This window comes from Palaemon carinicauda, chromosome 32 (genome assembly GCF_036898095.1).
Source record: "Palaemon carinicauda isolate YSFRI2023 chromosome 32, ASM3689809v2, whole genome shotgun sequence".
Lineage (NCBI taxonomy): Eukaryota > Metazoa > Arthropoda > Malacostraca > Decapoda > Palaemonidae > Palaemon > Palaemon carinicauda.
The window spans coordinates 10037565-10058858 of NC_090756.1; the positions used below are offsets into that span (position 1 = coordinate 10037565).

Consider the following 21294-nt stretch of genomic DNA (forward strand, 5'->3'; position numbering starts at 1 on the left):
ACCTCTCCTTTGCCACTGCCACCCATGAGTGACCTTTAAACCTATATACCTTTAATCTCCTCCATTTACTTATGTTTCTCCTCTCCCCAGTTTCCGTTTTTCTCTAGTTTTTCGTCTAATCATTTTCGTTTCTATCTTTTTTTTTCCTTTCATTCCCATCTTTTTGCTGCTCCTCCTTCTCTTCTATTCCTTTTCCCTTATTTCCATACTCTTCCTTTCCGTTTCCTTCATTTCCATCCTCCTCCTCCTTTCATATTCTCCCATTCACTTTTTTATACTCCTTCTCTCCTTCCTTTTCCCTCATTCCCTTCTATTTACTCTTTCTCCTTTCATTTTCCCTCATTCCATTCTTTTTACTCCTCCTCCTTTCCCCTCATTCTCACCAGCTTTCTCCTCCCCCTAACCTCGTACCCCTCAACTAACACCCCTCCCCTTTTATCTCATAAATCTCAGCCCCCCGTTTCAGTCCTCAATTGCATTTCCTCCTCCTCCAGTATTGCTTTATCTAGCCCCCACGCCCTTCCTTCTCGCAGCCCCAGACGACGCCAGTCCCCCTCGGAAGGATATACGTGAAGGACCCCGACGACTGGGACGCCGCCTCCAAGACTTACCGCTGGAAACAGCAGCATCCGAATTTTTTGCTCAATACGAAGACTGGGGATCTCTCAATGAAGCCTGCTACTAGAGATGGGAGGTGAGTTGCCATTTATTATTATTATTAGTAGTAGTAGTAGTAGTAGTAGTAGTAGTAGTAGTAGTAGTAGTAGTTAAGCTACGACCCAAGTTGGAAATGCAGGATGCTATAAACCCAAGGGCTCAAACAAGAAAAAAGATAGTCCAAATGTACTATTATTATTATTATTATTATTATTATTATTATTATTATTAAGCTACAACCCTAGTTGGAAAAGCAGGATTCCATGAACCCAAGGGCTCCAACTGAGGAAAAGAGCCCAGTGAGGAAAGTAAATGATGAAATAAATATATTATTTTTGTTATTATTATTATTATTATTATTATTATTATTATTATTATTATTATTATTATTAATATTATTATTATCAGCTAAGCTACAATCTTAGTTGAAAAAGGAGGATGCTATAAACGCAAGGGCTCCAACAAGGAAAAAATAGTCCAAATATACTGTTGCTATTATTATTATTATTATTATTATTATTATTATTATTATTATTATTAGTGAAGCTATAACCCTAGATGGGAAAGCAGGATGCTATGAGTCCAAGGGCTCTAACTGGGAAAAAATAACCAGTGAGTAAATGAAATAAATTTTATTATTATTATTATTATTATTATTATTATTATTATTGTTATTATTATTATTATTATTATTATTATTATTATTAATAGCTACAACCTGAGTTGGAAATGCAGGATGCTATAAGCCTAAGGGCTCCAACAAGATAAAATAGCCCATTCTGGAGAAGGAATAAGGAAATAATCAAACTATGAGAGAAGTGTTGATCAATTAGAATAACATTTTAAGAACAGTAACAATATTGAAATAAATCTTTCATATATAAACTATATAAAAGAGACTTATGTCAGCTTGTTCAACATGAACGCCGTAACCAGAGAGAGGGATCCAATGTCTGGCCAGTCAGAGGACCCAATAACTCTCTAGTGGTAGTATCTCAACGGTTGGCTGGTAATTTTGCCAACCTACTACAAAGTACCTCTTGGGGTGCACTGTAATCGACACTTCCTTTTTAACCTTTTATCTTTGAATCTAATTCATTTCTTCCATCTTTTGTATAGTAATTTTTAACGTTTATTTCATAACTTTAGACAAATTGTTTTATGTTTTTGAAAATGTTTTCTCCTATAGATTTGAATTAAATTGGGTTTGTAAATTCTTCTTTAAACTAGTTGTGTTTGAGAGAAATTAATTTTAAAAAAAGATTATAAATATCTTAATATTTCTTCTATTTACACATTTTAATATAAATGTAGGCTAAATGATTCAAGATATTTTGTATAGATATTCTTCTATGTAGAAAAGTTATAGTGAAATTTAAATTTCTGAAAAATTTCAAGTGTATATTTTGACTGAAATTGCTATGCTATGTAAAATAGAAATTTGCTCATATTTCTCTGATGGTGTAATCCTTTTGTTTTTAATTAATTGATCTAGTTTTATTGAGGCTTGAATAAAATTTATTACATATTTAATTCCTGTTTTTTTATATCGTTTGGAAATAAATAATTGGTAAATATTTGAGTTATAAAACATGAACAAAAACATGATTTCATATCAGCTAGCGACTAGTACATAATTAATTAAAAAAAAACTATCAACCTATAGATTATTTTAATAAACTTATATATCCAACAATATCACAATAAAAAAAAAAACCTTCTTAATAACGCCATTTATTTCTCTCCTCCAGCTATAACCTGGGCTTTTCTGTCAGCGATGCCAGCCAAGGTCAGTCTGGGGTCAACGCTAATGTCACCGTGCTGGTCAAATCCTTAAGTTATCGTGAGGTTACAGCTGCCACGCCTATAACCTTGGCCATAAATCCCTACCGGATTGTCCGAGAAGAAAAGGTGAGGCAGAGAGAGAGAGAGAGAGAGAGAGAGAGAGAGAGAGAGAGAGAGAGAGAGAGAGAGAGAGAGAGAGAGAGATAATTCTCACATTGTTTAAAAATACTATGACTAATGTCTAGAGGTCTTCCTGAGAGAGAGAGAGAGAGAGAGAGAGAGAGAGAGAGAGAGAGAGAGAGAGAGAGAGAGAGAGAGACTCTTACATTGTTTAAAAAGGCTATGACTATTGACTAGAGGACTCTGTGGTCATCAGAGAGAGAGAGAGAGAGAGAGAGAGAGAGAGAGAGAGAGAGAGAGAGAGAGAGAGGAGGGAGGGAGAGAGAGAGAGAAATTCTCACATAGTTTAAAAAGGCTATGACTAGGGAGTAGAGGTCTTTCTGGTTATCAGAGAGAGAGAGAGAGAGAGAGAGAGAGAGAGAGAGAGAGAGAGAGAGACTTTTTCTCACATTGTTTAAGAATAAAAAAACAATGGCTTTCCTAGACGTCATTCTGGTCAGGAGAGAGAGAGAGAGAGAGAGAGAGAGAGAGAGAGAGAGAGAGAGAGAGAGAGAGAGAGAGAGAGAGAGAGAAATATTATTTTATGTTGTGGAATTGTCAGGTAAAATGAGAGAGATAATATGAAAGTGATTAGTGTAAGTAACGTAACGCAAAACCTATTGAGAAATAAAGATTATTATTATTAGTAGTATAATAATAATAATATTATTATTATTATTGTTATTATTATTATTATTATTATTATTATTATTATTATTATTGCACAGAATGATATGAACCTCCTGGACTACTTGGTGTCCATAGTAAGAGAGTGGGTGTCCTTCAGCAAGGAAGAAGTGGAAGCAGTGTCCGTCCAGCAGGTCAAAGGTCCTCCTACGCCATCTACCCGGATATGGCTGACCTCACCTTCTCCTACGAACCTTCATCATATCCTCCTACACAGGAAACAGGAGGTGAGTTTGCGTCCCATTGTGGTGGTCAATTTTGTCTCCAGAGTATGTGACCTTTGTAGTTGCTTTTGGACGAAATGGGTCAGTAATTGAAATGTGTACTAACAAAAGACCACCATCTAACCTAGGGTTCCCTACCTAACCTAACCTACGGTCCCCCACCTAACCTATCCTAGGATATCTAACCTAACTTACGGTCCCCCACCTAACCTAACTTAGCGATCCCCACCTAACCTAACTTAGCGATCCCCACCTAACCTAACTTAGGGATCCCCACCTAACTTAGGGATCCCCACCTAACTTAGGGATCCCCACCTAACCTAACCTATGGTCTCCCTCCTAACCTAACTTAGGGTTCCCGACCTAATGTACCTTGATAAACAAGAAGGTGGGCTGTCCCATGTCCCTCAATGGATTTCAATTTGGTTGGTTCAGAAGTTACATTATCCATGTTATTTCTGTCATTAGGCCATAGATATGATTTCAAGTAACTGAAGGGACTACTCTGTTCTGTATTCAACTTTCCATTTCCCATGTTTTTCCTACTTTAGTCTAGATCCTTGTCACCTTCAAAAAGGCTCTGTGGGTACTTATTTTCAATTTTTCTTATTGAATGAATGATCAGATCATGTTCCAGTAATTGGAAACTAAATTGAAATGACCTGATAAATATATAGTTTATGTTGTTTTGTATTGCCACATTAAATAATAATGTTTTGTTAATTGAAGTTATCAGTCAGTAGCTAAAAACAACTTCTAATACCCTTTTAAGTATACTGATATTCACTTCTAAGAATTTTTCATATCATAACAATGTACATTGAAAGGAGGAATGTTCAGGTAGTGCTAATCTAGCACTAACCATTGTTAGACCCAATGGATAATATGGGATGCCATATTCTAAACCTGCTTACTACATTCCATTCTATGTCCAGTTTTGGCATTCAAATCTTCCTTACCGCATAGACTAAGGGGGCAAAATAAATTTTTAAGTAACATCCTATTCAAATACCCTCTTTGTTAGGGTAGGTTTTAGCAATGTGAATGGCAAAGATTAGATTATGTCTGGGGTAGTTGAAAATGTACAGTAGAGGTAGGGGAAGAGTGGCATTGGAAGTGACAGTGAGTAATTTTGTCTAATGTTATTAAAAGTTCTAGAGCTGGATAGGAGTAGAACTTGTAGTGCTGGAAAGACTCAGGGAGGATGAAAGATATCAATTGTGTTAGTGCCTTTTTTCTTAATTAGAATGGATGAAACATGTCAAATACATTTTTTTTTTTAAATGAGTTATTACTAAATGAAATCATTGATGATAATGTTGATGTTTCTGCAGCTGGAGCACGCGATGGGTGTAAGTGTACTGGACGTGGGTGTTGGAGCTTGTGAGGAGAACTCCCACGACCAGTCTAGCATTTGCAGGGAGGGCTGCTCTGCCAGAGTGTCTCTGGGTAGCGGTTTCTCTGTGGTTGATGCCAACACCTCTGCTCTGGTGGGACCCTGGGTCAATATTCAAAATGGCTGCAGCTGCCAAAGTCCACATGAGTTCGAAGACGACACATGTTCTACCAACACTTGTTTGAATGGAGGCAGGTGTATTCTTACTGATACTGGGACTAGGTAAGGTTAAAGGACATCTGTACTAAGTGATGTATACAGGATGGATGGGTATATATATACAGTATATATATGTATATATATATATATATATATATATATATATATATATATATATATATATATATATATATATATATATATATATATATATACACACACATATATATATATATATATATATATATATATATATATATATATATATATATATATATATATATATATATATATATATATATATATATATATATATATATATATATATATATATATATATATATATATATATATATATATTTATATATAAAACGTGGTGAAAGATTTTGCATATCACTATGATTAGCAAATCTGTACCAGGATGGTTTACTGTGGGCAATCAGACAAAAATCTCCCACCATCAACAATCCACAGTTAGCCAGCATGGTGATTAAAACCTGCCAAACCCTAGATAGGATTAGTAACATGTCTGAGGTATTTGTCCTGCAGGTGACTAGAAATGGTTGCATTTGTCGTTATATATATATATATATATATATATATATATATATATATATATATATATATATATATATATATATATATATATATATATATATATATATATATATATATATATATATATATATATATAAATATATGCACACGTGTGTGTGTGTGAGTGTGTGTGTACAGTACGGAGTATATATTATTACATTTCCTTCTTTTGTAAATCATAATTTAATTCTTCAAATTAATTTTTCCTCCAGGTGTATCTGCCCACATGGAACATCTGGCTTTAGATGTAAGGTACTCATCCGTCACTTCGAGGGGGGAGGTGGAAAAGGGGGAGGGGCAGGAGGTGGAGGAGGAGGAGGCAGTGGTGGAGGACCAGTGGCACTCGGTACGGGTAGTGGGTATCGTGGTGGCGGATGGGCATGGGTGCCATCCATACCCTCCTGCGCCGACGTCCACATCAGTTTGGATTTTTTTACCAGTAGCGAAGATGCCACGCTCTTGTACTCAGGCCCAGATCACCTAGTGATGCCCTCCTCAACATTCAGTGACATGTTCTCCCTCGAGCTGCGTGGCGGGAAACCCTCGTTGCAGCTGGACCTTGGAGCTGGCCCGTCAGTCCTCAGTCTCATCGCTTCCTATTCGCTTGCGGATTCGTCTTGGCATAGACTAGATGTAATCTGGAAGGACGAGGTGAGTTATATCATGTTTCATTCACTTATATTAGTGAGGTTATACAATGGAGGGAAGAAATATCCAGGGTTTTACATGGTCTGGATATGTATAGAAAATAGGAGTGGATAGAATTATCATGTCTCATTTACTTGTGTGAGTAAGATTATACACTGTGGGGAAAAAAGTAGCCAGGGTTTTACATGGTCTGGATATGTATAGAATATAGAAGAGGATAGTTTGATTATGTCTCATTTACTTGTGTGAGTAAGATTGTACATTAAAGGAAATAAATAACCAGGGTTTTACATGGTCTGGATATGTATAGAAAATAGAAGAGGATAGTTTGATCATGTCTCATTTATTTGTGTGAGTAAGATTTATACCTTGAAGGGAAGAAAAAGCCAGGGTTTTATATGGTCGGGATATGTATAGAAAATAGAAGAGGATAGTTTGATACTGTCTCATTTACTTGTGGGAGTAATAGTTATACATTGAAGGGAAGTAATAGCCAGTGTTTGATATGGTCTGGATATGTATAGAAAAGATAAGAGTATAGTTTGATCATGTCTCATTTACTTCTGTGACTAAGATTATACATTTAGGGAAAGAAATAGCCAGGGTTTTACATGGTCTGATTATGTTAAGAAAATGGAAGAATATAGTTTGATCATATCTCATTTACTTGTTTGAGTAAAATTATACATGGAAGTGAAGAAATATCCAGGGTTTTACATGGTCTGGATATGTAAAGAAAATAGAAGAGGATTGTCTGGGGAAGTATTTGTTTACGTTTTACATGATCTGTTTGTATGAAATTATCAAGAGAAGATAGATTATTTAAAAAGGCTACATACATAGGCTACCAAGTTAGCTAGAGTGAGGAGTGCAGAGAAAACTAGAAACTTCGAAATTTTTGTTAAGAATACTAATAGAAAGAAATATCCCTTGAATCTAGGAGGTGTGAGAATAAGTCTAGAATATAGATTAATAGCTAGATATATCAATCAGAAAGTGACGTCACATTATTGAGTCTTCAGTGTAGAAAGGGATTAGTGTTTGTGTTTATACGTGTTAAGAATTTTTATAAATTCGACATCCGTATCCTCGCAGTTAGTCGAGATGATCGTCGACCTATGTTCTGGGGGGAGCATAGATGGACCTCCCCCCAGATCCTCCTCCAATACCTCTTCCGCTACGCCCTCGCTATCTCCGCCCATTCCCCCTGATGCCCACACATGCAGAGGAGCAGCCAGGCTGCCGAGGGGTGCCAATCTCCTGAATACAGGTCAACCCCTTCAGGTGGGAGGCCTGGCTCATCCCCCTCCATCCCAAGCAGCTCACGGGTGGCCCACAGCTGTGTCTGGACATACACTTAATGGATGCTTAAGAAATTTAAGAATCAATGGAGAGGTAAATATGAACTGTTATTAATTACTAATTTATTAATTTATTATTAATTACTAATAATTGTTGTTGAATAAAAGTGACATATTTTTATTCAGAGTTTTTACAAAGTAGTATAATAAGGTATTTTTTTCAAAAGTTCAAACTTGCTATGAATTTTTTTATGTTGAACAGACTGAAATAAGTCTTTTTTTGGTTGTTTGTTTATGAAAGATCTATTTTCATGTTTTTACTGTTCTTAAAATATGCTATATTAATTGTTTATTACTTCTCTTGTGTTCCTTTCCATGTTTCCTTTCCTTATCGGGCTATTTTTTCCTTGTTGGAGCCCTTAGGCATATAACATTGCTTTTACAACTAGGGTTGTAGCTTTGTTAGTAATAATAATAATAATAACAAAAAAAATAATAATTAGTGATTCTTTCAAACTCATCTCTGTATTCAAGTATTTTCTGTTTGTCTTGTTCCAGCTGGTAGACCTAGGAAACCAAATCCTCAGTGAAGGCAGTTCGCCTGGGTGCCCAGCTGTGGAGTGCGAAGCCAGTGGCCTCAGCTGTGGTGTCCATGGATGGTATGTGTCAGAAGGGACCTCTTAAAATGGCTTTGCCCTAGAAACTTTTTGATTAGGGGTTAAGGCTCTTCCAAACGAGTTACAAATGCCCATAATTCTCTCATTTTGAAATGGTGTTACCAGATCAAACAGTCCAAAGCAGGCAGTGGCCACAGGCAAGCGATTGTATGGTTTGGCCCAGACCCCGGGCAGAGGGGCAGAGTGCAGTCAGAGTTGTGTCAGACAATAGTCAGGTGCCCATCCAGTGCTTCAACAATATGCATGAGCATTTACGATGGTTTGTCCGTTATTTCGTTATATTTGACGTCATCTACACTTCATCGTCACCCATATAATAGAATTGTTAACAGTGTCTGCCCACATTCACCTCTCGTGTATAAGGGTCTTTAGAGTATTTCAGTGACCTCATATAAAACTTTTTGCCAACTGGTTTTTTTTTTTTTGCCTCCAGTCCCCTGCCCCAGGGCCCTTGAATACACTTGATGCCCTTTGTTTTAAATGCTCCCCTTTGCAAATAACTCAATTTATTTCTCTTAGTTGTGTTTATTCCACTTTCTTATTTATTGTAAGGATTCAAAATATGGTTATTATGGAATTTTGTCCTCTTCAAATATTTACAACAAGTAACAGGACAAAATGAATGCAGACTTAACACTTAATAAAAACAGCATCTCTGTTTTGTTTACTACACGACCTTCCCCCACCCCTTACATCCTCTTATATATATATATATATATATATATATATATATATATATATATATATATATATATATATATATATATATATATATATATATATATATATATATATATATATATATATATATATATATATATATATATATATATATATATATATATATATATATATATATATATATATATATACAGTATATATATATATATATATATATATATATATATATATATATATATATATATATATATATATATATATATATATATATATATATATATATATATATATATATATATATATATATATATATATATATATATATATATATATATATATATATATATTGAGAACACTAACAGACAAGTCAATAGCTGATATTCCCTGTATACACTGACTTTAATAATATCTCTTCCAGACCATAAAAGTAAACAACTAAATTTGAGATTAAATTTGAAATACTTGATTTTTCCCAGCACGTTTTTTAAGTCTCACTGGGATTTCTTTTTACTTTTTTTTAGACTTGATTCATAAAACATTCCATTACAAAACATTTTTTTCATATAAATAGAATAACAAATATGGGAATGTTCTACCAACGGATTTATTAATGAAAAATGGATTGATATTCGTTGGGATTTTTTTAGTTTGTTGTGACACTGATAGATCTTTTATGTACCCGAGGTTATGAAATCTTAAAAAGTATTCTTTTTGCATGTGTTTAATTTATATATTTATACGAGGAGTTATATAAGTTTATAATCTTGATTAAATGTAGGGTATTTATGTAATGTTAGATCAGCCATGCCGTCAAAATGTATATTATACTGAGAGTCGAGATAGTAAACTATTAGGGATCTTCAGTAAAGATATCTTCATCATGTTTACTTATAATGGATACATTTTGCATATATATATATATATATATATATATATATATATATATATATATATATATATATATATATATATATATATACATACATACATATATACATTCATTTTTTTTTCCACCAGTATCCCTACATTAAGGGGTCGATTGCCTGATGCGCCCTCTCCAAAGCCTTCCACCAAACCAACTTCTCTGATCTATATCAACCTTTACCTTATCTCGCCATCTAATTCCTCACAAGCCCTCCTCATTCCCACCCCCAACATTCATCCTCAACACATTCCCACATAATTTCAGTCTTGACACTCTTATCATCTCTTCATTCTTCTTATTTCGTCATTTTCCAATCTTTCTGGCAATAATACACCCATAATCCACCTTAGCATTCTCATCTCTTCTCCAAAGCTCTGCTTCATCTTTTCGTCTTAGAGCCCACATTTGTGATCAATACATTAATACTGGATTTATTACTGTGCTGTACATCTTGACTTTTAGCTTGATAGGCATTTTCTAATTACATACACTCCTGCTATATATGTGTGTGTATGTGTGAGAGTGCCGTAGATATTAATTAACTTTTGTTCCGTAACCGAAATACAAACCACGCTATTTAATTAGGGTTGTTACTTCGGCGTAGCTGAAATGACGAGCCATTAGAATTTTAACGAGGGTTTACTACCCCCCTCGCTAGTTAGCGGGGTAGGGAGGGATAGCTTGTGGGACATTTATGTCGGTAGTGGACACAGATCCTCACACCTTGTGTCCTCATTGTAGGGGCCAACGGTGTGATAGTGGTAACGTATGTAGTGAGTGTAGGGAGTGGTCTACCTCCCAGTGAGAGAGGTTTTCTCGGCGCCGGAAGAAAAAGTCCAAACGGGATATTTCTCCTTCAAAGGCTTCTTTGAAGAGAGGAAATTCCAAGGACTCTTCTTCCGTAGCCCAAACCTCCTCCGAACCTCCCACTCGATCGGTCTCTTCCGAGAGGCCGTCGAGTGGTAGCGTAGGCCGTAGTTCTGTTGACCGATCCCGGGGTGCGGGAGAGGTAGTTGTCTCCCGTAGCGAGGCAGCTCCCCCCCTTCCCCGGAGGAGGATATTGATTTTTCTGTAAATAATAATGATTTGTTACAGCTTTGGGCTTCCTTGGGGCTGCAGGGTTTGCCCTCCAGGGAAGCCCTGTTTGACATGATCAAATTAGCAGCAGCTGTCAAGCAATCGCCGTCGATAGCAGAGATAGATCCTCTGTCTATCGTCGACTTTGTTGTGACTGAGGCCTCTGATGTGTCTGCTCAAACAACTGCTCCTGTTGCTGCGGTAGCTGAAGGCTTAGGTTCCCCCTCCGAACATCCTTCGAGGGAGGAACTAAGTCCTACGGTCTCTCCTGCCGGTGATTCTCCCCCTCGGGGGAGTTCACTTACAGAGACTCCTCTGCGGAGGCCTGCTGATGGTCAGCTTGGTGAACCCAGGGCCTCTCGCCGTAGAGGTCTTCCTTCTCCTCACAAGAGAGTTAGGAGGGTTTCCTTCGGCTCGTCATCTCTGCAGTCCTCCGCTGAGGAAACTCGCCGTTCACCGATCCTGCCAGCTACCACCTTAGACCTCTTTGGAGATCGTTCGCGATCTCCTTCAGAGGAAGGTCGTCCTTCGGAACAAGGTCCTTCGGGACCCTCTGACCTGTCACCCTCCAGACCTGCTGACCTGCCGTCACCCTTCAAGGCTGCTGATGCGCTCTGGGCGCCTACAAATCCTGTCATTGTACATGCACCGGTCCCTCCGGGGCACAAGGGACTTGAGCGCAAAACTGCGCCTCAGTCCCTTAAGCGCCAGGTATCCCCTGCGCGCCATCGACCTGTTGCTGTTGATCCTGACTTAGCGCCCCAGCGCGGGTGCGCTCACCTGATGTTCTTGTATCTACGCGCCAGGGTCCCCCTGCATGCCCACGATCACCTGCACGCCAGCGCCCATCTGCAGTTCCTGCAATAGGGCGCAAGCGCTCACCTGCGCGCCCGCACTCACCTGCACGCAAGCGCTCTTCGGTTCCTGATACAGCGCTTAAGCGCTCTCCTACTAAGCGGGCAGTTCCAGTTGTTCCTGATATAGCGCGCAAGCGCTCACCGGCACGCCAGCGCACTTCTACGCATTAGCGCAAAGCCCAGGAGGAACCTAAGATAGCGCACAGTCGCTCACAGGTACTCCTGCGCTCTCCAACTAAACTGCGCTCTCCTGTTCGCGTGCTTCCTGATGTGCGCCATGCGCGCCATGCGCGCCCACGATCTCCTGCGCAGCGCACTCCTGTCCGCCCGTATCCTGATGCGCGCCATGCGCGCCCACGATCTCCTCAGAGCGCAGATCCTGTTTCTCCTGTTCAGCAGCGCGCGCATGCTCGCCATTACGCGCTTTCGAGGTTGCGCAAACCACGCCCTCGCCCCTTGCTTCCAGACACGCGCGCTCCACGACCACCCGCTTGAGATATTTCTCCTGCGCGTACTCCACAGTTTTTCCCGCACGGGCTCTTCAGCCGGTTCCTGCGCGCCCGTGCGCATGCGATCGATTGATTGCTCGCGCGCAAGCACCCGTCTAGCCCTCTACCCCGCCCCACGTTCCAGCTCCTGCGCGCCACTAGCCCTCGTCCTCACCACTGCGCGCCCGCACCCACGTGCGCTCGCCATCACCCACGCGCGAGGATCCTCCCGCACGCGACCCAGGGCAGGGCTCATCGCGTGACCCAGGGCAGGGCTCATCGCGAGACCCAGGGCAGGGCTCATCGCGCGACCCAGGGCAGGGCTCATCGCGCGACCCAGGGCAGGGCTCATCGCGCGACCCAGGGCAGGGCTCATCGCGCGACCCAGGGCAGGGCTCATCGAGCGACCCAGGGCAGGGCTCATCGCGCGACCCAGGGCAGGGCTAATGGCGCGACCACCAGCGCGAGTTGCGCCACGATCGCCAGTGTGATCTCACACGGAATAACACGGGGCTTCAGGCAGCCAGGTCATCATCTTCTCGTTCCCCTCCCCGCAAGCGCAGAACAGCGCTCTCGACGGAGGAGGGGAGGTTTCCAGACAGGTCTAAGGATTCTCTTGGCAGCTTCTTCTCCCCTGAAGAGGAAGAGAGGAGTCCCCTCCGTGGTGACTTCTCCAAGGGCTAAGCTGTTTCCTCGGAAGTTCTTGCGCAAGGCTCCCTCTCCCCCTCAGACTTTCTCTCCCTCCCCAGCGGATCAGGAGTTCCTGTCCTCAGGGGAGTCGGATGATCCGGGTCGTTCCCCCATCGCACCAATGGGGGAAACCCCGCCTCTCCCTGAGAAGTCTTCTCGCACAGGGGTAGAGAAGAGCCTGCATCCATCGTTACTGGAGTCCTGTATCCGTCCCAGGAGGGAGTCGAAGGACTCGAAGACTTTACCTAAGTCTTCAGCAAGGATTAGACAGGAGCTAGCTAGACCTTCTGAGAATGTCCACGTATCCCCCCTGGAAGAGCCTCTGGGGTCAGGAGACTTTGCTGCTAGCCCTTCGGGAGGAGAGCTTCAAGAGTCAGAACATGCGTTCTGGCAAGTTCTGACCCTCATGAGAAATCTCAACGGGTTTCCGGACCCGGAGATTCCTACTCGTGAGGTTAAGGACATGGTCTTGGACCGAGTCTATGGTACCCAGAAACCTTCTAGGGCCAGTGCGGCTTTGCCCTGGTCACAGGGGATGAAGAGTGCCAGAGACAAGGTCGAAGGCCAGCTCTCTGAGCTTGCCTCCTCCAGCAGATCCAGCGCTGGTAACAAGCTCCTCCCTCCTCCTTGAGTACACCATAGGAGGTACTTTGAGATCTTAGAGGAGACTTGTTTAGCTCTCCCTATACACCATTCTGTGGAAGAGCTCACCGGGGGAGTCCCTCTAGATAGACTCTCCAACCGGCATGCCTCGTATTCAGCAACAGAGATCCTAAGCCAGGAGAAGGTTGCGAAGTGTGCCATGCAGGCAACCTCGTGACTGGACATCTGGCTGGGGTCTCTGGGAATCCTGGTGCATTCCGAGGACTTGTCCAAGGAAAGCACCAGGAAGGCACTGGAGACCTTCTTGCTCTCAGGCACGCGGACCATTGAGTTTCTAGCCCACCAAGTTTCGAGCTTGTGGGCTAATACGATCCTGAAACGACGGGACGCAGTGGCTGAGAGATTTCATCAAAAGGTCCCCAGTTCCGACGTTAGCAGGCTCAGACATTCTTCCGTCCTCGGTAAGAATTTGTTTGAGCCTAAGGACATTGAGCAAACCGCTGAGAGGTGGAGGAAATCCAATCAGGATTCCTTCCTCCACAGGGCACTGACATCGAGGCCCTACAAACCTCCAGCAACCCAACAGCCCCGTCCTGCTAAGAGTACGAAGAAGACGACAGCAACAAAGCCAAACTAAGCCCTTTCCCATCAAGAACAGAAAGGGCAAGAAGTCCTACAGGGGAGGTAAAAATCCTAGAGGGAGCGGCCGAGGCCGTAAACGCTAGGATTGGCAGTCCCCATGCTCGTCCACCAGTGGGGGGATGCCTTCAAAGTTGTGTGACAAGGTGACAGCAACTCGGGGCAGATTCCTGGACCATCTCCGTGATCGGTCAGGGATATTGCGTCCCGTTCACAACATCTCTACCTCCGCTGACAGCGAACCCAGTGTCATTGAGCTCCCTTACCATGGGATCGGTAAGAGGACAACCCCTTCGGGCAGAAGTCGAGACCATGTTGAAGAAGGACGCTCTCCAAGAGGTGGTAGACGGGTCCCCAGGCTTTTACAGTCGACTCTTTCTTGTAAAGAAGGCGTCTGGAAGCTGGAGACCAGTCATCGACCTCTCGACACTGAACGGGTTTGTCAAACAGACACCGTTCAGCATGGAGACAGCAGACACGGTCAGACTCGCAATGAGACCACAAGACTTCATGTGTACACTGGATCTAAAGGACGCGTACTTCCAGATCCCAGTCCACCCGTCTTCAAGGAAGTACTTAAGATTATGCCTAGACAGCAAGATCTACCAGTTCAAGGTGCTGTGCTTTGGTCTCTCCACAGCCCCTCAAGTGTTCACCAGAGTGTTCACCCTGATATCATCTTGGGCTCACAGGATCGGTATCCATCTCCTCTGTTACTTGGACGACTGGCTGATCCAAGCAGACTCGAAGGCAACCCTTCTTCGCCACCGAGACAAACTTCTAGGACTTTGTCAAGATCTGGGGATCATGGTAAATCTCGAGAAGTCCTCTCTGCTGCCCACACAGAAACTGGTTTATCTAGGCATGGTCATAGACACCAATCTCCACAAAGCCTTCCCATCAGACGACAGGATAGCAAGGCTGAGGAAGGTCGCAAGACCTTTCCTCAGACGAGAAGAACTTCCAGCCTAAGCGTGGTTATGTCTCCTCGGCCATCTCTCATCCCTGGCCCGTCTAGCTCCCAATGGTCGCCTCAGAATGAGATCTCTTCAGTGGCGACTCAAGTCTCGGTGAAATCAAGGTCACGATTCTCCAGACACTCGGATCCCTATGGGTCCTGTGGAACAGACGGACCTCCAGTGGTGGGTGGCAGACGAGAACCTACGAAAGGGAGTGGATCATTTTGTCCTTCCCCCAGATTTGATGTTGTTTTCGGACGCATCAAAGAAAGGGTGGGGGGGCCCACGTTTTGAGCCACAGGACCTCAGGCCTGTGGTCAGAATCAGAAAATTACCTCCATATAAATCTGCTAGAAATGAAGGCTGTATTCCTGGCCGTTCAGAAGTTCCATCAAGTCCTGGCAGGTGACTCTATGGTGGTGATGAGCGACAACACCACAGTAGTGGCTTACATCAAAAAGCAGGGAGGTACCTTTTCGGAGCAGCTATCCCATCTTGCAGTAGAGATACTGAGATGGACCGAAGTCCACTCGGTCACACTATTGGCTCGCTTCATTCCAGGCAAGAGGAATGTGTTCGCCGACAGTCTGAGCAGAGCGACGCAGATAGTGAGTACCGAGTGGTCTTTGGATCGTCAAGTAGCCAACAAAGTCCTGACTTTGTGGGGTTCCCCGACTGTGGATCTGTTCACTACAGCGCTGAACTTCAAGCTCCCGCTGTACTGCTCCCCAGTCCCGGATCCCAAGGCTCTCTGGCAAGATGCCTTCCATCAACGGTGGGACAACATCGATATTTACGCCTTTCCCCCGTTCTGTCTGATGAGGAGGGTGCTCAACAAGACCAGAATATCGGTCAATCTCTCGATGACCCTGATAGCTCCGCTATGGCATCACGCGTAATGGTTTCTGGACCTTCTGCAACTCCTTACGGAGCCCCCGAGAGAACTCCCTCCACGGCAAAAGCTACTCAAACAACCACACGCCAACATCTTCCACAAAGCCGTAGCTTCGCTTCGACTTCATGCCTGGAGACTATCCAGCATCTCCTCACTGAGAGAGAATTTTCGCAACAAGTTGCGAACAGGATGTCTGGACACCTGCGCAGGTCATCCGCAGGGGTGTACCAGGCGAGGTGGCGAGTTTTCTGGGACTGGTGTCGTGGAAGGGGTATCTCTCCACTCGATGCCACTATTCCAGCAATAGCGGAGTTCTTTGCGTATTTGCGAGAAGAAATGCGCCTTTCAGTCTCGGCAGTGAAAGGCTATCGCTCAGCCTTAAGCCTAGCCTTCAGGCTCAAAGGAGGGACATTTCTTCTTCGCTGGAACATTCTCTACTCATACGGAGTTATGAACTTACCTGCCCTCAGTCAGAAGTGAGACCTCCTCCATGGAACGTGGTTCGAGTTCTCAGGTCTGTTAAGAGACCTCCCTATGAACCATTACGCCAGGCTTCAGATCGCCACCTTACTTGGAAGACGGTGTTCCTGCTAGCTTTGGCCTCGGCCAAACGAGTCAGTGAACTTCATGGTCTCTCATATGACATCGCCCATTCAAGGGGATGGGGGGAGGTAACGTTCAGATTCGTCCCTGAGTTTGTTGCCGAGACTCAGAATCCGGGAGTGCCGGACCCTCGGTTCGACTCTTTCCGGGTTTCGAGTCTTCGTTCTTTAACAGATGACCCAGACCATCTCCTACTGTGCCCAGTGAGGAGTCTGAGGTTGTATCTTAAAAGAACAGCTGCAGTTCGTCCCCACATGCAAGCCTTGTTTGTGAGCACTGGGAAAACGAAGAGGAGGGTCACCAAGAATACCATCTCGGCCTGGATTCGCAACGTAATAAATCTAACCTTGAATCCTGACCCTTTTCCATCATGTCGCCCTAGGGCGCACGATGTCAGAGGCATAGCTACGTCCCTGGCCTTCAAGAGAAACTATTCAGTGACGCAGGTCCTGCAAGCTGGGGTGTGGAAGCGTCAGACGACCTTCACAGCCCACTACCTGCAAGACGTGACACACAGGAGACTCGATACATTCTCTATCGGCCCTGTGGTGGCTGCACAACAGCTGGTCTAAGCTCAGGCTCCTTATTGGACAAGTAGCAGAAGGTTGAGGGCATTGCTACCCGGTTTTAGTCTGCATGAATACTGTCATGTCCCCATACCATGACGAGATGGTATTGGGAGAGTTCTAGCTTAGAATTCCATCTGAAGAAATCCAGGTCAACTTCCTAGGACGTGTCACACTACTTACCTCCACACACAGCTTATGTAGGCCGCAGCAATTGCACAGCAATGCTAGCGAGGTGCAGGGACTCCTATTCTTGAGTACTTACACACTCAAATATTGAGTCCCCGGGCAAAGCCAAAGCCAGTATGGCAGTGTCTTACCACCCTTCCTAAGGGTTAAGTCACCCTAAACCCTGGACAGGTATTGTTCTTGGACACCCCTATTTAGGTATTTAGGGGTCGAGCTCGACCCCGACTCCAAAATAAATTCAGGAAAAATTTAGTTATGCATCAATCTGTATTGTTTGACTTGCTAAAAATACTTCAAAGAATGCTAAAAACTACTGAAAATATAAATGATACCCATCTACAAAATAACTATTTATTGTAAATATATTAAAAATTTAAGTATACAAAAAAAGACTTGACATAAATATTCACAAAAAAATAGAAATATACATATACACATAAATCCCTTTAGGGACACCTTCTTAGATGGAGAAGCAACAGCGTGTAATTGCTGGAAATGAGTCAAGATCTGAAATGAGAAAAAAAAAGGTAATTTTTTTGGGGCCAAAAAACTAGTCGAAGTTTCACTCATTTTTTCTGGTACCTAAATGAAATAGGAAGAGGCTAATTTCTTTATAAAATAAACTCATATTATCCTAGAACAGAAATACATAATAAAATGTGCACTAAGATGTAATTTACTGTTATATCAGAGGCGAAATCTAAAGGTCATTTTTTGACGGCCTAGTTTCACAATGTAAATTTCTTATGAAAATCATTGTATCTCCTATAAAATATGATATTTATGCATTAGAATATACCAAAATATCACGAATTCTATACAGAACAAGAATATATAGAGATATGCCAACTTACCTTTCGGGTATGTTAACAAAATGGCTGCAGACCGCAACAACTCTTACAGCCCAATCTACCACTATCTTTCTGGACGTTTGACAATTATTTTTATCATATCAAATTTAAATTCTTTGAAATAAATTTTAGATAAAAAATGGGTGATATCTATTTTGTAAAGATTAAAATTTCAGTATTTATACAAACAAGTAGTAAAAAAAGAAAGTTTCATGATTTAACCTAGCTATAACTATCAGGTACAGTTCAGATACAAGACAGTTTAAAGCTATAGACAAACAGGCTTCCTGCTCCTCAAACAAGTGGTGTTTGTCATGTGGTCAGTCTTAGGTGGGCAGCTATGACAGTGAGTCCTTTCAGGAAGCTTGATGTGACCAACACAAAATTGATACCATACTTACAGCAAGAGAAAATAGAATTAGTAACTAATAAAAGTAAAAGGATATCAAATAGCAAATCGGTAGCCAATCAAAGTAAAATGAAATCAAAATAAGAAACTGCTGACCAATAAAAAGTAAAATAATATCAAATTATTATATATACATAAACTATGATCTATAATAATAAAGATGATGCTAATAATAAAAATAATAATAATAATAATAATAATAATAAAACACTATATAAATCAATTTCAAGTACCTAATACACATAAGAAAAATATTTACAAATACGAAGGAGAAATTATCAGAGAAATGAATATCAAACACATGAGGTTGCAAGCTCCATATTATCATCAACATCTCTTTTTAACTCCATTAGAAGTGTGTTGATGACATCCATGCCGAGGGAATACTGCCTGCTGGCCATTATTGAAGATAAATTCAAAATAAATAGAAAAAAATCAGAAATTTGCAAAAAATAAAAAAAAATTCAGAAATTAGCATTTGAGGGAAAATGGACCTCATGGCAATATATGGCATCTAATAGTCCTGGAGCCAAGGGGTGTTTGCATCCATTTTATGTCCACAAAATTACCCACCTGATTTTGATAGTGGACCACCTAGGACACATTTTTAGCGAGGGTGTTTGTTCTGAAACCCGGCAGTAATGGAGATATTCACTAGTTTGTTAGAAATGCTCTGATGCAAAATCGCTCCAAAAGTTAGAGGTACGGGAAATTAAAATTAACACAACATTGCACACAATTAACCTATGGTTTTGTGTTGGTGCTTAAATTGAAGCTAGTTTAGTTATCTACAACATGAAAACAAGTTCAAGGTCATCAGATGAAAGTCAAGGTCACCAGAGGTCAAAGTGTGACGTAATTTTACTTATGCTTGAAATTAAGACTTTCTTTCATTTGAAGGCCAACAAATAAACTCATGATGATATAACTGTTCATTTGAATGCACATCTGAATACCATACAATATTAGGTAATTTTAGAAAAAGAATTGAAGTCTCTAACACAAATAGTAGTCCTTTGAGGTTGAGTTGAAAATAGCGAAAATCGACAACTTTTGCCAATTACATACATGCAAAAGACAGACATACGGCAATGCACAGGAACATCATTTAACTTAACAGATATGATAAGAAGGGTACAAAAATCATTTTCCATCAACCTTTACACCAACATTTTAGAAGAATATCAGTTGCATGCAGTTTCACATCCCTGTTTCTGAAGGCAGTGACATCTTGATCACCACTCTGTACCACTTTATTGCAACTATCAGATACATATGACAAGTTGTAGCACCTCCCAGAGTTCAAACCTGGTTCAATGTTCTTCATTACATCTGCAAATATATCCAGCTTCTTTTGACCAATGGACGGCAACGCAGACTTGGAGGACTCCCTTTCTCCTTTTAAGATATATTTGCGGATGCAGTCATTGTGACAGTACAAATCTGCCCCAAACACAGCATCTGCATCTTGCAAGTCACTGGTTCGCGTGTATACTTCATCCTGAAGAGACAGTGCAGCTCTCAGGAAGGACTTTGCACGGCCTTCCTCCGAGATTCGCCACTTCTTGTATACATTGTTGTGTTTTACATGGCCATATATGAAGCACGGCTTGGAGAAGATGTCTACAGTTTCTGCACGTGATGCTGGATCCCGTGCTGCAGTTGAGGAACGTCTCCTCATCTGACCACCAGATGAGGTACTCTGCTGTGCACCTGCATCAGATGTTGCTGCCAGCTGCAATCTCTCAAGATTCCTTTTGTGTGTGTACCGTTTGTAGCAATCATTATTAACATGGTAGACAAACTTCGCCTGATCAACATGATTCAGTCTCTCTAACACACAGTCCCCTCTAATGCCAGCAGCTTGGATTACTGCTAATCTGCCATTCTCTGTCCCTGATGTATTAAGGTTGGGTTCATCTCTTTGGCATATGATGCACCTCTCAGGATCAGTGGATTGGCTAGGTATCGGTGAAGCTGTCCGTCTCCGTTTTCTTGGGATATCCACCATACTTGATGATGTCCCTATGTACTCGTCAGTCCTGAAAAGAAAAAAAAGAGCATTAACCCTTAATCGGTCACATATAGGAAAAGTGTATGGTTTACTTTTTTGCCTTGGTATTATAATTCAACGATACTAGCTAAGATATTTTTGCTAAAAATGCTTTTTTGATAAATTAAATATTAAGATTACAAATTGTTACAAAATTAAAGTAATCAAATTTTAACAAACTAGTAAATATCTCCATTACTACCGGGTTTCAGAACAAACACCCCAACTAAAATTGTGTCCAATGAGGTCCACTATCAAAACCAGGTGGGTAAGGGATGCAATTGAGAAATTTTGCCAATTTTCGCTATTTTCAACTCAACCTCAAAGGACTACTATTTGTGTTAGAGACTTCAATTCTTTTTCTAAAATTACCTAATATTGTATGATATTCAGATGTGCATTCAAATAAACAGTTATATTATCATGAGTTTTTTTTGTTGGCCTTCAAATGAAAGAAAGTCTTAATTTCAAGCATAAGTAAAATTACGTCACACTTTGACCTCTGGTGACCTTGACTTT

At 41.4% G+C, this 21294-nt stretch overlaps 1 protein-coding gene across 2 annotated transcripts in view; it reads left to right on the forward strand.

The window, feature by feature from the left end:
- LOC137625262 (putative neural-cadherin 2) overlaps nucleotides 1-21294 on the forward strand; it is a 113032-nt gene that overhangs the window by 19917 nt on the left and 71821 nt on the right. For both annotated transcript variants that reach the window (XM_068356058.1, XM_068356057.1), the window contains exons 4-10: nucleotides 534-694; nucleotides 2409-2568; nucleotides 3330-3515; nucleotides 4847-5130; nucleotides 5877-6315; nucleotides 7408-7707; nucleotides 8172-8272. In XM_068356058.1, the coding sequence (XP_068212159.1) occupies nucleotides 534-694; nucleotides 2409-2568; nucleotides 3330-3515; nucleotides 4847-5130; nucleotides 5877-6315; nucleotides 7408-7707; nucleotides 8172-8272 (1631 nt within the window). The remainder of the gene's footprint in view (nucleotides 1-533; nucleotides 695-2408; nucleotides 2569-3329; nucleotides 3516-4846; nucleotides 5131-5876; nucleotides 6316-7407; nucleotides 7708-8171; nucleotides 8273-21294) is intronic.